Source organism: Euleptes europaea, chromosome 2 (genome assembly GCF_029931775.1).
Source record: "Euleptes europaea isolate rEulEur1 chromosome 2, rEulEur1.hap1, whole genome shotgun sequence".
NCBI lineage: Eukaryota > Metazoa > Chordata > Lepidosauria > Squamata > Sphaerodactylidae > Euleptes > Euleptes europaea.
Window position 1 is genome coordinate 25,981,413 of NC_079313.1, and position 19,835 is coordinate 26,001,247.

A 19,835-nucleotide genomic window follows, 5' to 3' on the forward strand; every position below is an offset into this window, starting at 1 on the left:
GATTCTATGACCTTAGGCAGTTCATGGGAGGGAGGGCACCTTGGCCATCTTCTGGGCATGAAGTAGGGGTCACTGGGGGTGTGTGGGGGAGGTAGTTGTGAATTTCCTGCATTGTACAGGGGGTTGGACTAGATGACCCTGGTGGTCCCTTCCAACTCTATGATTCTATGAAGGGCCACAAAAGACCAAATTAGAAAAGTGATACTGAGGTATAAAGGAACCCTTTCTCTTGTTAGCAGAGTGAAAGTAAGCTGGTACCGGCCAATATGGAGTAGTTGTAAGGAAGGGACCATAAGAATGGAAGTTACTTTCACTCCTGCTTATTAGGAAGTGCTTTATTGCTGTAATTTTTTTTTAGTTTACTCTTTTTAAGTGGAATGTTTAGTACTTATTGGATTCAATTAACACAGACGTTTGTACCTCCCTTTGTAACTTTTTTCTATTTGTAAATCACTTCTTTTAAGAGGAACAACTTCATAGCTCTCTCAAAGGAATGTTACATTCTGTGATGGATCCTGCAGTCCATTAATTTTGTATAGTATAGTCCCACATTTCCTCCAAGAAGGTCAGGGCAGTGTATGTCATTCATCCCAGACTCCATTTTACGCTCGTAAGCCGAGAGTGACTCGAGGTCACCCAGCAAGCTTTCATGGCAGAGCGGGGATTTGAACCTGGGTCTCCCAGTCCCTAATGGCTAGTCTAGCACGCCACACATTATACTGTGCTGGCTCACCTCACACATTACACTGTTGTTATGGGGAGAAGCTTTTGAGAATTTTTGGTGAAACACTATAATGGGATGTAGAGCTGCCGAATGAACTATTTGTGGCTGAAAGAAATTGACACTGCATTACTGGTTCTTAGGAACCGACAACAGAGGGAATGCATCCTTCTGTCCTGCTCTCGTCGGTTCAACAGGTGGAGCTATATTTTCTTAGCTGTGGGATACGCCCTCTGGTTAAGGAAATGGCAATTTGGGTCAGGGCCTCTAAAACGGAAGAGAACATGGGCTACTGCCCTCTGTCAACAGCATAATTAGGCTGATCCAACAATAATACATAGTAGCAGAAATAATAGTGAGCAAAGAGTTAACAATTAGTAACAGGAGTCTGGTTTAACAGAGTTTCAACAATTGATATTTTATTATTTAAAAAATGGTAACTTTTTTTAAGGATCTCACCTCCAAAGGGCAAGTCTTGTGTTACAATAGCAAGGCACAGAAAGGGACGTCTTCCACCGGGAGTTTGCACTTGGCAAAGAAATAATTTTCCGTGGTCTCATGGGAGGCCGTATATTCAGTATAAAAACAGAAGCAAAGGTTATGCCCGCAATAAAAAGGGTTGGCTTTGGCCTGTGGATTGATCTACAATCCACTTAACTTTCCAAAAGGAAACAAAAATCATTTACTTTTTGATTTGTACAATAAAAAAATATGCTTTTTTTTTTAAAAAAAGGTGCTAGTGGCCCATTTGAATTGTCCATGCTGTGTCCTCAGTAAGCAAAGATGACGTCGTAAGTCACCTGATGCCCATTGTCCCAAGCATAAAGGAGGCGATCCTTGGGGTTGTAGTCTATCTGAGTGGTGTAGGAGTACTCGTTCTCAAAAAGCAAGCGGGGGATGATCTGAGTGTTGGTGTGTGTGTCGAACGCATAGGAGATGTTGGCGTTCTTCTTGTTGTAACTGTCAACGGCGTAGAGGACGCCACAGATGACAAAGGAGTTGCCGTAGAAGTTCTTGCGCAGGCCCGTCCTCCAGGTGGTCTCCTTCCGAGTGCTCAAGTCAACGGCGTTGAGTCTGCTGAGGACAACCACCTCCTGGCTGAAGCCTTCATAATTGATGGCCGGGTAAATGATCCACAGGCCGTTCTCGTCCACGGCAAAGTCCACGTCGGAATGCCCACGCCACCGCCAGGGCGTTTCCTCCTCATAGGCTACGTCATCCAACATGGCCCAGGCTGCCACATAACGCTGCTTCAGGTCGTATTTGATGAGGTTGCGAGTGAAGGCCCGGTTGTAATAGAGGGAGCCGTTGTACACCGCGTGACCTGTCCCCATCCAACTGTAGGGCAGCTTGTAAGAGTTACTCCATCGGCCTTTAGACCAGAGACAATAGAATTAATTCATGCATGCATTCGATCTGAAGCCTACTTGCTCTCCTGTTAGCTATTTACTTAGGAGGTTGAAAATCTGGCAGGCTCTTTGAGTAAGTCTGAAATTAATTCACTCCCCGAATTTCTCCTCTGTGATTTTAAAGGTTTAATTTATAATATAATATTTCCCAAATACTCCCACTCCCAATATTTGCTATATATTTGATTTCAGCATTTGACATTTGGTAGTGTTTACAGCTGATATTAACAGCACCTGATAAGTTAAATCGGGTTGGATCCAGCAAACTGTCAGAGGAAATTTTTCACCCGGTGTTGCAGAACATGCATGGAGTAACAGCCATGCAGCTGAGCGGGTTGGAGTGTGGAGAGAGAAGGGAGCAAATTTTTCACCCTTTCTACCACTTCTGTCGCCAGAACTGCAGTGGCAGAAGAAGGAAGAGGAAGCGATTTTGCTTCCTTCCACTTCCTCCCCAACTGTTCCATATGGTCCAGCTGGATATGGCAACCACAGGAATCAACTTCCACAAGATCACAAAGGATTTCTCTGGGGGGAAGGGAAAGCAGGAAAGATCTGTGACCCTTGTGCAAACAGATCACTGAATCCAACCCAACAGCATTTAATATTTGACACTGGACAGCTTATGTGATTACGTATTGGACCTATACTCAAATCAAGACCATCAAGAGATGTAAATATGGCTAAATTCCAGAAAGGCAGCCCTGTTCGTCTGTGGTAGGAGATTAGGAGTCCAGCAGCATCTTCAAGACTTACAAATTCAAACTAATGCTGGAAAGCACATTGATAGTCATTAAGGACCACTGGATTCCTATTAAATATGGCTAAAACACCAAATAATTTAGGTACAGTTTGTCATTTGAAATCTGAATTTTGGCAGATTTCCAGAATTTGTGAATATTTATTTTAGCTACAGAAAGCAAGGCGGTTCAACAGTCTCACCTATCCTAAAGAGAAAACCGTATGAAGGAAAGTTCTTCAAGGGCACATGCCGAAAGCCTTAATTGCCTTGTCCCTCTTGGACAATTCTTGGTCCTCTCAGCCCTCCAATCTCCGCTTGGCAAGCTTCTAAGACCTCTCCTTCCAAGCCCATTTCAGTACCAGCCCATTCCTCCCTCAATATCCTCCTGGCTCCACTGGACTTCTTTGCCTTCCCCCACTCTAGACCTCAAAGGCCCTCCTCCCTCCAGGCTCTCCCCCATTGGGCAGTTTAGCTGCAGTGCAATTTAGTCCACGGTCCACAGACCCACCTTGTTTGAAGCTGTCCAAGCTCCGGAACTCCACCAGGGTGTTCCCGTAGTAATAGTTGGTGACATAGATTCGCTCGTCCTTGGCCAGCGGATCCTTCATCCAAGCGCCTTCGTTCCGCCCGTAGGTGTTCTGGATCATGGGCTTTGAGATGGTGGACAAGGTATCTTTGCACTGGCCTGATGGGGAAGCAGAGCAGGAAAGAACCCTACTTAGCATGGTACAGAACACATGTCAAGCGTTCACAGCACTTCGTCTACACTAGACCAGGCGTCCCTACAACAGCCTTGCAAAAAGGCCAGTGTTATCATCTCCATAAAAAGAGCCCCGTGGCGCAGAGTGGTAAGCTGCAGTACTGCAGTCCAAGCTCTGCTCACAACCTGAGTTCAATCCCGACGGAAGTTGGTTTCAGGTAACCGGCTCAAGATTGATTCAGCCTTCCATCCTTCCGAGGTCGGTAAAATGAGTACCCTGCTTGCTGGGGGTAAAGGGAAGATGACTGGGGAAGGCACTGGCAAACCACCCTGTAAACAAAGTCTGCCTAGAAAACGTCAGGATGTCACGTCACCCCATGGGTCAGGAATAACCCGGTGCTTGCACAGGGGACCTTTACCTTTTTTATCATTTCCATATCTCAAGTGGAAAACAATGGCTTGTAAATGCTGGATGCAGCTGCAGAACAGCGACAAGAAAGTGCAATTAGCAATGGAAAATTAGCAGGCTTAACTTCTCCCCCGTTGGTTGCTATTTCCCCTGCATAGCCCTCAGTCGGCAGGCTTAATAGCCTGGACTAGCCCAATCTTGCCAGAGCTTCGAAGCTAAGTAGGGTCAGCCACTGGATGAGAGGGTCAGTACTTGGATGAGAGACCACCAAAGGAAGACCAGGGTTGCTATGCAGAGAAGGCAATGGTAAAGCATCTCTGGCTATCTCTTATCTTGAAAACCCCAGAAGGTGAACACATGAAGCTGCCTTATACTAAATCAGACCCGTGTTCCATCAAAGTCAGTATATCAGCAGCAATATCCTGCTGATATGGTGAGAAAGATGATTGAGAAGGCCAGAATGATACCCAGGCACAACTTACTACAAGATAAGCCCAGAGAGAATGACAACAGAACACCTCTGGTTGTCACTTATAGCTCCCAACTAAAACCAGTCCAATGTATTATCAAGGACCTACAACCAATGCTGGATTGTGACACTTCCCTCGCTGAAGCACTGGGGGGGGCGTCCCTTTCTTGCTTACAGACAGCCGGCTAACCTAAAACAACTTCTCACCCATGATGATAAACTACTTAACAGGAACATGGACTCTGGCACCAAGGCCTGCAACAAACCAAGGTGCCAACTTTGCCCTCATATAGATTCTAGGAACATCATCTCTGGACCCACCAATGTCAGCCATACTATCTCAGGTTCATACTCCTGCTCATCTTCTAATGTGATTTATTCCATCACATGCCAGAAATGCCCATCCACAATCTACACTGGACAAACAGGTCAGTCTCTTAGACAAAGATTAAATGGACATAAGTCTGACATCAGAAACCACAATATTCAAAAACCAGTGGGAGAACATTTCAATCTTCCAGGACATTCTGTTGCAGATTTAAGAGTAGCAGTTCTCTTACAAAGGAATTTCAAAGGGAGACTGGAAAGAGAAACTGCTGAATTACAGTTGATATTCATGGCTCATTACCAATGTTGATTTCTCCACACCCATCTCTCCCCTGGACATCACAGACTCTTCTGCATACCACACCTAATCCCATCACGCCTGCTATTCACATTTACATACTGTTAACATTTACATACTAATGCTTGTCTGAATTCACTCTCCTCTACTTAAAGACAGATGGATTCACTTTCTAGCTGTATCTGAAGAAGTGAGCTGTGGCTACCAGAAAATATTTTTGTTAGTCTTTAAGGTGCTACTGGACTCTTGCCCTTTTCTACTCCTTCTGCCCTCAGTCAGGCTACCAAACTCATCCGAGGTGAGCGCTGAAACTTGTTATTTCAACAGGAAAAGCACATATCCTATTCTATGGCTTCCCTCCCCTCCGCAGCATTAAGGGAAGCTAAGAATGGCTGTGGACCTTCAAGGTGATTTGCAGGTACAATTCCAAGTTCATGCTGCACAAATAGGGTTGGATCCAGACTAATATATCTGCTCACAGAGTGCGATTTTCTCACATACACACCTAACAACAGACAAAAATGCCCCCTGAAATCTTGTTCTTGGGGGATCTCCTCTCCTTCCAAAACAGTTTCAGGGGCAATTCAGACTGCTACGGAAGGTGGGGATTGCATTCTGTGAGCAGATATTCTTGCACTCATTGAAATGTGTCATCTGAATCCAACCCTACAGAATATCCCTACTCCAAGCTGGAGTGTCAGACATCTGCTGGCTACTGCCATCCAAGCTCACATGGTCTCCACTATTCTCCTTCCCCACCGGCAGCATTCAACATGGCTGAGTGTGCTTTACTGTGCCAGGCCACAGCCAGCCAGCCAAAGTGTAAACTGGGACCGCTATGCCTGGCCAGCTGCCCCCTTTAATCCTCCTCTCAGGAAGCCAACATCTCACTTTCCGTTTATAGTCTTGAAACCATGCTTCATTATTTCATGCCTAAAATAAAACATATTAACTGTCAAAATATGTTCTCTTCAAGCTGGGCGCAAGGCATGTGCTACTCTCATTCCGCTTTGAGTAACTCTGCTGTCCGCTTTGACTAACTCTGTCTGTCCGTACATCGAGAGCCAAGATGTCGTCACCTATCTGCAAGAGCTCCAGGAGAACCTGAGGGAACTGAGATCTACAGCGTCCGGCAACATGCACAGAGCCAACATGAAGACTCTGTCCCCGGCCTTGGCGTTGTATCAAGTCTTCTGTTTTCATCTGGGGTTCTGTGCATGTTGTTGGACACTGTAGATCTCATAAGTTGAAGTTCTCAAGGGAGGACAGAGGAAATAAGCTCACCTATGCTGTTTCTGATATCTTCTTCATCAAAGCCCTGTTTTGGTGTGGTGCTGGCAGTGGTTGGAGAAGTCACGGCTTTGGTTGTGGCTGCTGAACTAGTCCTGGCCATTGCCTGTGCTTGGAAATCAATGGTGGCTCCCTCAGTGGTGTGCGGCCTTGTGGCCGTTGCACTCCGGACTGTTGTGGGAGCCTGCATGGCTGCCTGAGCCACCGTCTGCATTGTCCCCCCGATGCTTTCACTCGACGAGCCGGTCACTGAGGTGACTGCAGCAGCTGCCGTGGTCTTCGGAGCAGCTGGCGGATGATGGCTGGCAGGAGGGACAACTGATGAGGTAGAACTTGAGGTGGATTTGACAGCGGGAGGCGCAATGGAAAGGAACAACGGTGGCATCTTTGCCGTGGTAGTGGTTGTAGGAGCTCCTCCTCCAGCGTACATGGCGCCTGTCACAGGTTCTTTCATGAGATCAATGCTTTGGAGTGTCAGCGGTCCTTCAACTGGGAACGGCTTCCTCGTGGGGATGTTTAGCAGGTCGTAGTGCTGCAAGAGCTGGTCTTCAATCAGCAAATCAATTGCATTCTCGCCGCTGAAAAGTTCGTCCTCTGCCAAAAATATAGAGCAAGAAGAGGGAGTGACCCTTCTCTCCTGCACAATGTGAACCAACCTAAATGGCTATCCTCAGATAAATGATAGAAGTAAATTGCCTTGCACTCTCTTACTGTGTCTGTCCTTCCTAGAACTCAACTGGCGCATGCCAAAATGTTTTTCCTAATCTTGCCTCCATCTTGAATCCCCTGCTCCCATCAACTATCTCGCTGTTCACTTAAAATACCTCAAGCAAAGTGCATGATGGTCCAGCCTAGCTCAATCTCAGAAGCTAAGCATGGTCCGCCCTCATTAATTCTTGGATGGGAGACCACCAAGAAAGTCCAGGATTGCTACACAGAGGCAGGCAATGGCAAACCACCTCTGAACATCTCTAAACATCTCTAAACCTTACAGGGTTGCCATATGTCAGCTGTGATTTGACTGCATGTTCCACAGCACTAGTGTGTGAACTGTTTTCCCAAGAGCTAAAGATCAGGCTGCATGTGAATATTTAATCTATGGAGCTTCTGGCCCCAATCCAACAGAACCTGCACTTATGACTAGGAAAAAGAGGCTAGAACAGTGATGGCGAACCTTTTAGAGACCGAGTGCCCAAAATGCAACCAAAAACCCACTTATTTATCGCCGAGTGCCAGTGCGGCAATTTAACCTGAATACCACCCCCAGAGGGGGCCCAGAGGGAGAGGCTAGGGTTGCCAAGTTCCTCTTCACCATGAGTGGGAGGTTTTTGGGGTGGCGCCTGAGGAGGGCGGGGTTTGGGGAAGGACTTCAGTGCCATAGAGTCCAATAGCCAAAGTGGCAATTTTTTCCAGGGGAACTGATCTCTATTGGTTGGAGATCACCTGTAATAGCAGATCTCCAGCTAGTACCTGGAGATTGGCAACTAGTTCCTTAGTGTTTTCTCTCTACATATCAAGACAAATGGAAAGGTGTTTGGAGGATAGCTTGTGGGCACTTCAAAGGTGGAATAGGACTGCACGCCCCTCCGCCCGCACAGACCCAGAGGGTGCCGGAGAAGCTGCTGGAGGGAAAGAAGGAAGGAAAGAAGGGAAGGGAGGGGGAAAGGGAAGGAAGGGAGGGAGAGAAAGAAAGAAAAAGAGAGAGAAAGGGAGAAAGAAATGGAGCAAGGGAGAGAAAGAAAAGGACAGAGGGAGACAGAAAAAGAAAGAGGCCATTTCTGCATGGGAGGTTTTGCCTTGGATTTGCCACTCGGTGGGGTGCGGCGGTAGGCTTGTGAGAGGCGAGCAGGGTGGGGCAGAGGGCGCCTCCTTCGCACCCACCGACCAGCCATGCCCCTCCGCCCGCACAGGCCCAGAGGGCGCCGGAGAAGCCGCCGGCCATGCCGAGTGTGAGCGCTCAGCTTCTGTTCCCCGCTCTCCCACCCGCCTGGCTGGCCGCGCACGCTCCAGCGGCGGCAATGGCGGCAGCTTCTGTGGGAGAGTCCGGGGGCCACCGGCAATCATGTCGGAGGTTCCCCACCCCTGGGCTACAGCCTCCCCCATCCGGGGTGGGGCAGAGCCGGAAAGGCCAGCGGCTTGGAGGAACCGTGCGTGCCGGCAGAAAGGGCTACGCGTGCCGGAAGTGGCACCCGTGCCATAGGTTCGCCAACACGGGGCTAGAACCTCCCTGATCAGCTGTTTTATGGAGCGAAGGAAGGATAGAATCTGTGCCTCCTTGCAAACAGCAGGACATTTACTGGGCTCCAGCTCCTAAATGGACCTTGAGAACCAGAGGAAAGCATTCATTTGCATGCATGCATCTCTCCACACTGAAACTCCAAACAGAAACTTTAAATCTGGATTCTGTGCAAAGGAATCCAAATGTTGAGAGTGATTGCAATTGCAGAAATAAGTATATTAAATGTTGGGTTTAAGACTAAAATGGAAGCCTGTCTAGTTCAACCCACTAGAGGGAGACAAAAACATCTTCTAAGTAGCAGGAAGGGCCAAGAACTCCACTGACTCCTACAGCAAGCTGAGCAACCCGTGCAGAAAAAGGCAAACACATTCCCTCTCGTCATTTGGGTTATCAACTGACCTGGATGGCCCAGCCTAGCCTGATCTCATCAGATCCTGGAAGCTAAGCAGGGTCGGCCTTGGCTTGTACTTGGATAGGAGACCACCAAGGAAGTCCAGGATTGCTTCAGAAAGGCAGGCAGTGGCAAACCACCTCTGAAGACCTCTTGCCTTGAAAACCCTACTGGGTCACCGTAAGTTGGCTGTGACTTGGCAGCATGTACACCACCAATTTGGGTTACTAGCCAACAGGAGAAAACTCTTTGAGGGGGAACATGATTGCCCTCTTTAAGTATTTGAAGGGCGGGGAGCTGTTCCTGTTGGCAGCAGAGGATAAGACTCACAATAATGGGTTTAAATTGTGGGCGGAAAGATACCGGCTGGATATTAGGGGGGAAATTTTTAATGTAAGAGTTGTTCGACAGTGGAATCAGCTACCTAGGGAGGTGGTGAGCTCCCTCTCACTGGCAGTCTTCAAGCAGAGGCTGGGCAAGCACTTGTCAGGGATGCTCTAGGTTGATCCTGCATTAAGCAGGGGGTTGGACTAGACGGCCTGTATGGCCCCCTTCCAACTCTATGATTCTATGATTCTTTGCTGACTCCAAAATTCTTCTGACTAGGATTAAAATTTATCCAACAATTCATGGCCTAGACAGCACCTGGGCTTTATGCCTGTACCCACACAGTGACTTGGATTCTGCCAAAAATCTCCACAAATGAAAATATCTCTGTGAGTGCATAACAACTTCCTCGCCTCCCCCTTCCTGCTGCAGCCCCAAACGCCCCCCAAATGCTGCTCTTGGGGATAGGGGAGCCCCAAGAACAGAATGAAGGGAGAGTTGGAGGTTTGCCACAGGAGGAGGAAGTCAGTGAGATTTATGAAACCTATGCAAAGTATGATTTACTTTGCCTATATTATGCAAGTAAGATTTACTTTGCGTATATGATTTGCAATATAAAGGTAAAAGTAAAAGTAGCCCCCTGTGCAAGCACCGGGTCATTCCTGACCCATGGGGGGACGTCACATCCCAACGTTGACTAGGCAGACTATGTTTATGGGGTGGTTTGCCACTGCCTTCCCCAGTCATCTTCCCTTTACCCCCAGCAAGCTGGGTACCTTCTATATATATAAAAACAAAGTAAACATGCCAAACTGGCAAATTTTTATTGAGAATCTGGAATTTTGAAAGGGCAGTTTTATAACCACCCTCATTCTGAAAGGGCAGGCTCACGTTCGTCAAGATCGTTTTCCAGCTCAGCGTCTTTGGCTTTATAATACGTGACCCCTCGAATGATGGTGGGCCGGGAGGGAGGCCTGCTTCTCACATGGAGCTTCCTTTGTGAAGTGGACTTCGGCTTTGTTGTGTCTGGCACTTGGGGCGCATAGCGCAAGGACTCGTCAGAACCGATGTGCTGAGAAACCACTTCGTCGTGCAGGAACCCATCTTCATACTTTTCCTTTAAGAGAGCCAGAAGAGCACATTACATTGAGGGCCAGAGGTCACAAGTGCCAAAGAACATCAGAACCCTGCTGGATCAGACTCAGGCTCTATCTAATCCTATTTCTTGTTTCCAGCCAGTGTGGTGTAGCAGTTAAGAGCGGTGGTTTGGAGTGGTGGACTCTAATCTGGTGAACCAGGTTTGATTCCCCACTTCTCCACATGAGCGGTGGACGCTAATCTGGTGAACCAGGTTGGTTTCCCCACTTCATACACATGAAGCCAGCTGAGTGACCCTGGGCTAATCACAGCTCTCTTAGAGCTCTCTCAGCCCCACCTACCTAACAGGGTGTTTGTTATGGGGAGGGGAAGGAAGGTGCGGAAACCAACCTAGTTCACCATATTAGCGTCTGCTGCTCATGTGGAGGAATGGGGGAATCAAAACCAGTTCTCCAGATCAGAGTCCACCGCTCCAAACCACCGCTCCAAACCACTACACCACATTGGCTCTCTAATAGATTTAGCTATCATGGCTAATAGTGATACACAGGACTTCACTCATCCCCAGCCCAACTTCCCTGCAGATTTTGTAGGGAAACTGCCTTGGCTGTTCTGGTGGGTGCAAGGAGGCAGATAGTGGGGCCAGAAGGCTGCAGAGTCTTCAAGACCTCTCAGCAGCTTTTGCTTCTGTCCATCATGGCAGCCTATATCCCACCACACTGTTCAGCAAGATCTGAAGCCTCTCTCCCCACTTATGGAACCTTCATCCAACTGAAGTGGCTCTTTGGGGGAAGGCTCCTTAAGCAGGAAGGAGGCTGCAAGCTTTCCTGCGTGTCGTGACAGGCCGGAGGCCAGCCTCGTTCTGGATCTCAGTCTGGGATTTGGATTTCACGTTTTCTACCTTCTGTCTGACATTCAGGGCACCGTGCCTCTGAACTGCTTTCAAGACTTCAGAACTCTCGTTCCAAATATTACAGCAAACGATCTTAACCGGGGCTCCCTGACGTGAACCTGAAGACTCCGCACAACATTTTTCTGGAGCATTTCCAAGCTCGATTCAAAGTTCCAGTGTTAAGTGGTAAACCAAAGCAGATGCTCTACCACGGAGTTCTGCTCACCACACCTAAAAAAGGATATTGCAGAGCTTGAGAAGGTACAGAAAAGAGCAACCAAAACCATCAGGGGGCTACAGCAACTGCCCTATGAGGAGCGGTTAAAACACTTAGGGCTGTTTAGCTCGGAAAGAAGGTGGTTAAGGGGAGACATGATAGCGGTCTATAAAATTATGCATGTTATGGGGAGAGAGGACAAGGAGAAGCGTTTCTCCCTCTCTCATAATACCAGAACATGGGGTCATCTGCTGAAGCTGGAGGGTGAGAGATTCAAAACAGACAAAAGGAAGTATTTCTTAACTTAACACATGGATAAATTGTGGAACTCCCTGCCCCAGGATGTGATGATGGCTGCCAACTTGGAAGGCTTTAAGAGGGAAGTGGACATGCTCATGGAGGACAGGGCTATCCATGGCTACCAGTCAAAATGAATACTAGTCATGATGCATACCTATTCTCTACAGTACCAGAGGAGCATGCCTATTATATTAATTGCTGTGAAACACAGGCAGGATAATGCCGTTGCAGTTGTTTGTGGGCTTCCTGGAGGCACCTGGTTCCACTGTGTGAACGGACTGCTAGACTTGATGGGCCCTGGTCTCATCCAGCATGGTTTTTCTTATGTTCTTATGAGGCACAGCCCCTTATTTAAGCTGCCTTAAACTCAGTCAGACCCTCATTCTACCAAGGTCAGTATCATCTACTCTGACTTGCAGTGGCTCTCCAGAGTCTCAGATCAAGGTCTTTCACATTGCTGACAACCTGATCTATTTAACTGGAGATGCAGGGGATTGAACCTGCAAGATGCTTTTCTGGCATCCCAGGAATGCTCCTTCCTCTACAGGAAAGAGGCTCTGCTAGCAGAATAAGCTTGCAGGATCCAACATTACTGGAGGGTGGTTCTCTGAACAGATATTCTGTTCCAACCCTGGAAGAAAGCTATACTTTCCTCTCCTAGCCTAAGCAGCCATCCCTAGGGACTCCTTAAGCGAGCTTCAAATTGCAGCTCGCTCTTTCAAAATGACACAATCCCTCCAACAAACCTCCATCTTGCGGCTTCTGAAGCCAGCATTCTCCTGGTCGGCCCTCCTTCCATTTCCTCTCCTCCCAGATGGATTATGCTGATTTCAGCAGGAAGGCTAACCAAGGAAGGCTGGCCGGAACAGGCATTTGGAGAAACAGAACAAGAAAGAAAACCTCCAGGGTGCTGCTTTGACCTCTGGGCTCCTTCCTTTAGCCAGAGTGAGACTTTAGGAAGAGAAGACAGAGTTCTCAACCCCACATTACTCTCGTGTGCTAATGCAGAGCTGGGGTGGATCTGCAGCGAACACTCTGTGGGGCAGGAAGAGTGCTTTACTTGTCTTTCCTTTGCCAATTCTCCCCTGAAAATCGCTCCCCCACTCCTTATTTCTCTGGCCAGGTTCTGAAACCAACAGCGAGCCTCTGAGAGAGAAAAGTGGAGGTGGAGGGCATTTTCAAGAGAGAATTAGAGGGCACAGAAAGGGTTACGCTCCTCCCAGTTCTCCCCACTGGTACTTCCTCAAGTGCCTCCTGCCTCATATTCTCCATTATTTTGACAAGTGAGGTCCTGGATCCACACACTCACCACAAAAAACATTTCATGCTACCCTCAACGTTTTATGAAGAGTCCGTGACTGAAAAAGCAGACACCGCTGGTACTTGTTGCAGGATTGACTCACCATTTCATTCCAGCCTCTGGACAACCCTCAGATGTTGGGTGACCCCGGCTATCAAAGCCACAAAGAGAGCTAGCAAGCCAGTGGAATGATTCCTTTCTATTAGATGGACCTGTGACTCTTTGGGGGCAGTTTTTTTTAAAGATCAGTTGGTCCACTGAAAGATATCATCTCATCAGCTTCTAAGATGAATCTGATAGCAGGCCAGCACCGATATCCTCAGAGTCCAAAGTTCCCATTTGAAAAAATTATCATCAAGTTTCTAGCCCTCAAGGGAGAACGACACAGGAAACTGAATTCCTTTAGTGCAGGCCTCACCTCAGTGAGCGTATAGGCAGCTGCAGCATCCCTTTGCAACAAACTCTGGATGTCAGCGAGGTCATTGGAGATGCCAAAGGATGAATTATTCTTAGTTTTATGATCCAGTTCCTGCAGAACTTCACCAGCCTTCTGAGTCTTGTGTTTCTGGTCCTAGGTGCCCAGGGAAAAGAAAGAAAAGAAACAGAATGTAACTTGTCCATAGAACACATCCAGGATTTTATCATTATAACTGAGCTTGTATTTTGTAAGTAAAACATGTAAGAGGATCGATATCTGCAAGGGCCTGCTCCTTCCTCCATAAAAAGAACTGGAAAGAAATCTGCTACAGTGGTCGGCTGACCCACATGAACACAGGTGTGTTATACTGAATCAGACCATCAGTCCATCAAAGTCAGTATTGTCTACTCAGACTGGCAGCAGCTCTCCAGGGTCTCAGGCAGAGGTCTTTCACATCACCTATTGCCAGATCCTTTAACTCAAGATGCCAGGGATTGAACTAGGGGCCTTATGCATGCCACGCAAATCCTCTACCACTGAGCCACAGCCCCTGAGCCCAATGCTCACTTTCTCTGCCTTCCAACCCTCCTGCCACCCTGACCTCCCAATCAGTTGGCATTGGAGGGGCACAGGAGGGTCAAAAGTGCATCTCATACTGTCTGCTTCAAAGCTTCTCACCACTGTAGCCCATCTGCTGATGGGGCTGGGGATTGATGGGCAAGACTGTCCTGATACCTCCCCATCAACAGGCGAGCAGCAACGGTAAAAGGCTTTGAAGTACAAAGCACAAGAGAAACACTTGCTGCTTCAACCCTCCTCCATCTCATCCGACGATCGACGGTGGTAAGTGTTGCCACTTCCTGTTCAGCCATTCCATCCCTCAGCCTCCTTCTCCACCAGCTTTTCCAAAATTTCCCTTAAGACTGCTGACTGATCTCACAAAATTTTGGTCAGCCTGTTTATTGTTGTTGGAGTTGCAAGAACTATGCTTGCACAGACCTGTCTTTTCTGTTTTGATAGGTTTAAAAAATCCATTAAAATTCAGATCAAATCCTCCTTTTCGGTATACAGCCACATCATGCTGGTTCTTTGATCCACATTCTTGAGCCATACTCAGAAGTATAGATTGGATAGATTAGACGGATTGGATAGATTAGATGGATTGGATGGATGGATTGTATGGATAGATAGAATTGCCTTGTCTGAGGAGGTGCTTTTTAAAGTTCTAATCATGGTGTGGGGAGCATTCAGTGATAATGTTGTGTTCTTGGTGGGATGTAATGGATTAAAGGTTAAGAACCACTGGCCCAGAGGAAGAAGGGATACTGGAAGGGTGCATATCCCTCCTTACCAGCAAAAAAAAAATTAAAAATCCCTTACCTCTTTTACCTTTTAAAAATATTTAAATATCTGTTTGCGCCACTCAGATCCTTCGGAATGAAGCAGGATTATCAACAAATTAAATCCGGAGGGGTAGCCGGTTTAGCAAACTTACACAGTAGTCCAGTAGCACCTTAAAGACTAACAAAACTTATTTCAGCATGAGCTTTCATGAGTCAGAGCTCACTTAATCAGATGCATAAAAGTGTACCTCCATTAGGCCAGAAGAAAGTGTGTGTGTGTGGGGGGGGGGAGGTGTTACAAAGAGAGGTCAGTATTAAATAGGGTTGCCATGTCCCTCCTGGCCACCAGTGAGGGATGGGGAGATTTGGGGGTGGAGCCTGGGGAGGACAGAAATCTCAGTGGGGTACAGTGCCATAGAGGTCACCCTCCAAAGCATTCATTTTCTCCAGGGGAACTGATCTCTGTAGTCTGGAGATGAGCAGTAATTTCGGGGAATCCCTAGGTCCTACCTGGAGGCTGGCATCCCTAGTACAAAACAAGATCCAATCAAAAGAGAAATTGGTTCACCAAGAGCCGGTATGACATACTTCCAACCAGCAACAGCAGAGGAGAATGAAATCTAGTGTAGATTGAAATGAGATAGTGGAACAAATTAACATCTATAAGGGGTGGGATATGCAGGACATTAGAACTGTACTGGGTCAGGAATTATAAGTGCTAGTGTCTCGCATATCCCACCCCCAATCCAAGCCCCTTCATAACTTGGCCATAGCAGAACTACAGCCCCTGTTCCCAATAGGGTGGTAAACCTATGACTGGAATGTACCACTTCAGACTGCAGACGGGAGCTCACTTACTCCATACAAAAGGTACATAGAAAACCACAGCCCCTTCCAGTTACATTTTACCATGCATATGGGAAGAATGTACTACACGTGATCCTCCCAATCTACGTGATGGCCATTTTGTCTGAAAAGCCTTGGTTTGCATATACTGAAGCTGAAATGGTGATGGTGTGAATCAGAAGGGATGTGTGCAGTGTCTTCTCCCCGTGCACACAGTAAAACGTAATGATTGAGAAAAGCTTAGGTGTCAGGGAAAGAGGTTCAAAGCAAAACCTTCCTTCTGGCCTGCCCATTTTTTATATGCAGGGAACTTTTGTAAAAAAAATGCAAGGCACCGTCACCCCTTAAATCTGAAGTAATACAGTCCAGGTAGAGCTTTACCTCCTCTGTGAGAACTAGGTCTTTCTGTCCCCTCACAATGAAAATGAAAATGAAGAGGAGGAGGAGATGGTTTTTATATGCCGATTTTCTCTACCTTTTAAGGAGAATCAAGCTGACTTACAATCTCCTTCCCTTCCCCTCCCCACAACAGACACTTTAAGAACATAAGAAAAGCCCTGCTGGATCAGACCAAGGCCCATCAAGTCTAGCAGTCTGTTCACACAGTGGCCAACCAACCTTGTGAGGAAGGTGAGGCTGAGAGAGTTCAGCGAGAACTGTGACTAGCCCTAGGTGACCCAGCTGGCTTCATGTGGAGAAGTGAGGAATCAAACCCAGTTCTCCAGATTAGACTCCACTGATCTTAACCACTAGACCACACTGTTTAGCATGGTTTAGCATGTCTGGCATGGTGGAAACAGAAAGTCTGCCACTCACAAGTTTCAGAACACGTACTGTAATCGTCACCATCTTGGCTGCAAAGAGTAACATTAATTTCAGTGGGTCTAAGTTAAGACTATCTCGCATAACCCTCGGCTACCTGCATGACTACTATTTTTTGTTTGTTTTTTCTAAAAACCACCAGAGATTCAATTGCATTGCTGGTGTTAGTGTCTTGTGAACACTCTCTCTTAGAACCTTATCACACACTGAACAAAGGCCAAAGAGGGAGCCACGGGGAAGTATAGTTAGTGTTATTTTCAGGATGTTTGAATGGAAACACAAGGTTGCTCCCACCTGCTGCTCACACACTATATTTTCAAGAGTCCCCTTGAGAGCCTGAATGGTACAGTGTTGGACTGAGACAAGGGAGGTCTGAGTTCAAATCCCCACCCTGCCATAAAGCTTAGTGGGTGACCACAGGGTCACTTGTCCTAACCTACCTCATGAAGTAGGATGAAAATGGAGGATGAGAGAACCACATCAGCCACCCTGAGTGGTCTAGAAGAAGGATGGGATAAACATGTGTATGAGACAGACAGGACGGAAGGAAACCTTTTACGCATACACCTATGGGTCAAGGAAGGTCCTGGCTGCATCCACACATTGTTGGATATTGCATTTTCGTTGCATGACAGCAATCATCTGCAACTGGATTTTCCTGTCTGGACAAACCAACCCAGTTGCCAATGATCACTATAGTACAACAACAGTGCAATGTTCAGCAATATGCAGTCACAGGCCTGGTTTCATATCACAGAAGACTGGTTAAATTGCCGTACTTCTGCCTGCGCTGAGGGTCAGGAGCTCCCAGTGGGCGATCAGAGCATGACTAGCAGCTCCTGCCACAGAGCCAGTCACTTTGTTGAAAGGGGCTGAGGGGACTGCAGGTTGCCCCTTACAAGAAAAACCCTCAGGAGAGCCTGCCGGCCCCTTACCTCTTCCAGTTTCTCCACTCGACCCACCAGCTTGGTCGTAAGGGAATGCAGTTTCAGGAGGTCCAAGCCGTAGAATGCGCCTTCCAGCATGTCGATAACAGCTGCCAACTGCAAAACCGAAAACGGAACAGTGAGATCGATCCCACAGACTGTCTTGACTTGTAAATTAGCACAAAGGGCTAATTGATGCTTTGATGAACCAAGCTCACCGGATAGCCCTGGGAAAACCTGGCCCACCTCACAGGGCTATTGATTTTTAAAGGTTTTTATTTTCCAATTTCATAATCAGACATACAATACAAAACAACACAAGACAATACATGAACAATACAAGAAGAAGATGAAGAAGACAAAGATGAAGACAAAGAAGAAGATGACGATGAAGACGACGACGACGAAGACGACGACGAGGAGTTAGTTTTTATATGCTGACTTTCTCTACCACTTAAGGCAGAATCAAACCGGCTTACAATCCCCTTCCCACAACAGACACCCTGTGAGGTAGGTGGGGCTGAGAGAGTGTGACTAGCCCGAGGCCACCCAGCTGGCTTGGTGTGTAGGAGTGAGGAAACAAATCCAGTTCACTAGATTAGCCTCCACCGCTCATGTGGAGGAGTGGAGAATCAAACCCGGTTCTCCAGATCAGACTTCCACTCTTCTATATCTGGACAATCTTCCGTTTTCCATTTTATGGCAATCATCACACATGCAGCCGTGATCATATACCTGAAAAGTTCTCACAGGGCTATTGTAAAGATTGCTTTGTACTCTGAACGATTCTAAAGAAACAATGTCAGGCTGATTTCACAGACCTTCTCTACAATCCACACTCACAAGAAAAATAAGTCAGACTCTCATTTCCAAACACTAAAATATATATGATCAGGAGGAATCTCATGCAGCAGTTTTTCCTAGAGCAATCATACTCATTCAGTTGCTTTGGAGCCACGTATCGCTCTTTGACATGCCAACTGTGGTTTGTTTTTGTTTTTAGCACTGTTCCCCAATATGGCATTTGCCCCGTGTTTCAGAAAAGTGGGCAAGGCTTGTGGCTGGCAGGTGGTTCCCATCTTGAAACAGCTGCTACTGGAGGAGTGGGTAAACTACAAGCCTCCTTGAGGAGCAGGCCTCATGCTCGAGATGGAAGTAAACGTGGCTCTTTGGGTGGGTGGTAACTATGAAAGTGGCTCTCTGTGAGCCGCAGAGTAACACTGACCTAGACTCGTACTGCTTGGACTTCAGGTAAAGACTGACATTTCTGAAGGTCCCTTCACATTTAAAAGATACCTGTAAGCAGAAAGCTAGTAGCTCACAGAGGCCTAGCCTTTCCTAGACATACAAAGTTTCTATGAACACAATTTTTTAAAAAAATACATAGCAGAGCAATCAATCTTATAGTACAGCCCAGAAAGAGCTATACCACCCAGTTGTCCAGATGTGCACTTCAGCTCTCACACCAGAATATTAACAGTGATATTCAGAAACTAAGGGAGAACAAAGATTAGCACTCCTGATTTACAGGGTGCCAGAAATATGCTTCATAAGCAGGACTGGATTTACTTAGCACAAGCTAAGTAAGCTTCAGTTTAGGGCCTTGCATTATGAAGGGCCCTTAAATACAAAATAATGATTAAAAATTACTAAATTACCATTTTTGAGGTCATGCTATGGACCTCTTAGAGACTGAGCATGTCTTAATTTGGCCCTGATCATATAAGTAAAACAGGCCTCTGCCCCCAAGGAGCTCACAATCTAAAATCAACAGTGAGGAAGCCAATACAGGGAAAACAAGCATAATAAAGGATGAATATGAGAAAGTGCAGTTATGTGTACTTGCTTGGTAACAATTGGGAACTCCCAGAGCACTCTTGCTTGACGGGCCCCAGAGCTGGCCCAGAAGCAGTATAACATGTAGTCTGACCCTAGGTTGCCAACTCCAGTTCGGGAAATTCCTGGAGATTTAGGGGCAGTGCCTCAGGAAGGTGGACTTTGGGGAAGGGAGGGAGCTCAGTGGGGGATTTCGATGCTACAGAGTCCACCCTCCAAAGCTGCCTTTTCTCCAGGGGAACTGATCGCTGTAGTCTGGAGATCAGTTGTAATTTCAGCAAAACTCCAGGCCCCTCCAGGAGGCTGGTAACCCTATTTGGCCCCCAGGATAACTGGCAGATACAGCAGAGACCTTTCCAGCAGGAAGGGGGAGGCGGAGCAAGATCCCAACGGCTGTTCCCATTTTCTATACAGTTATGAACATTTTATACCAGTCCAACCCGTTAAAGGTCTTCTTTTTCTCCGTGAACAACTGCTACACTACACAGCTTTTCCGATTTATCTCTACATTCATGTTA

General features: G+C 47.1%; 1 protein-coding gene across 1 annotated transcript in view; it reads right to left on the bottom strand.

The window, feature by feature from the left end:
• Nucleotides 1–1,222: 1,222 nt before the first annotated feature.
• The window catches only part of OLFML2B (olfactomedin like 2B), a 41,050-nt gene continuing 22,437 nt past the window's right edge, over nt 1,223–19,835 (bottom strand). Inside the window, exons 3-8 of the mRNA XM_056845677.1 lie at nt 17,491–17,598; nt 13,545–13,697; nt 10,211–10,436; nt 6,357–6,956; nt 3,378–3,554; nt 1,223–2,093 (exon numbers count right to left, since the gene is read on the bottom strand). Of these exons, the coding sequence (XP_056701655.1) occupies nt 1,492–2,093; nt 3,378–3,554; nt 6,357–6,956; nt 10,211–10,436; nt 13,545–13,697; nt 17,491–17,598 (1,866 nt within the window). The 3' untranslated portion in view covers nt 1,223–1,491. The remainder of the gene's footprint in view (nt 2,094–3,377; nt 3,555–6,356; nt 6,957–10,210; nt 10,437–13,544; nt 13,698–17,490; nt 17,599–19,835) is intronic.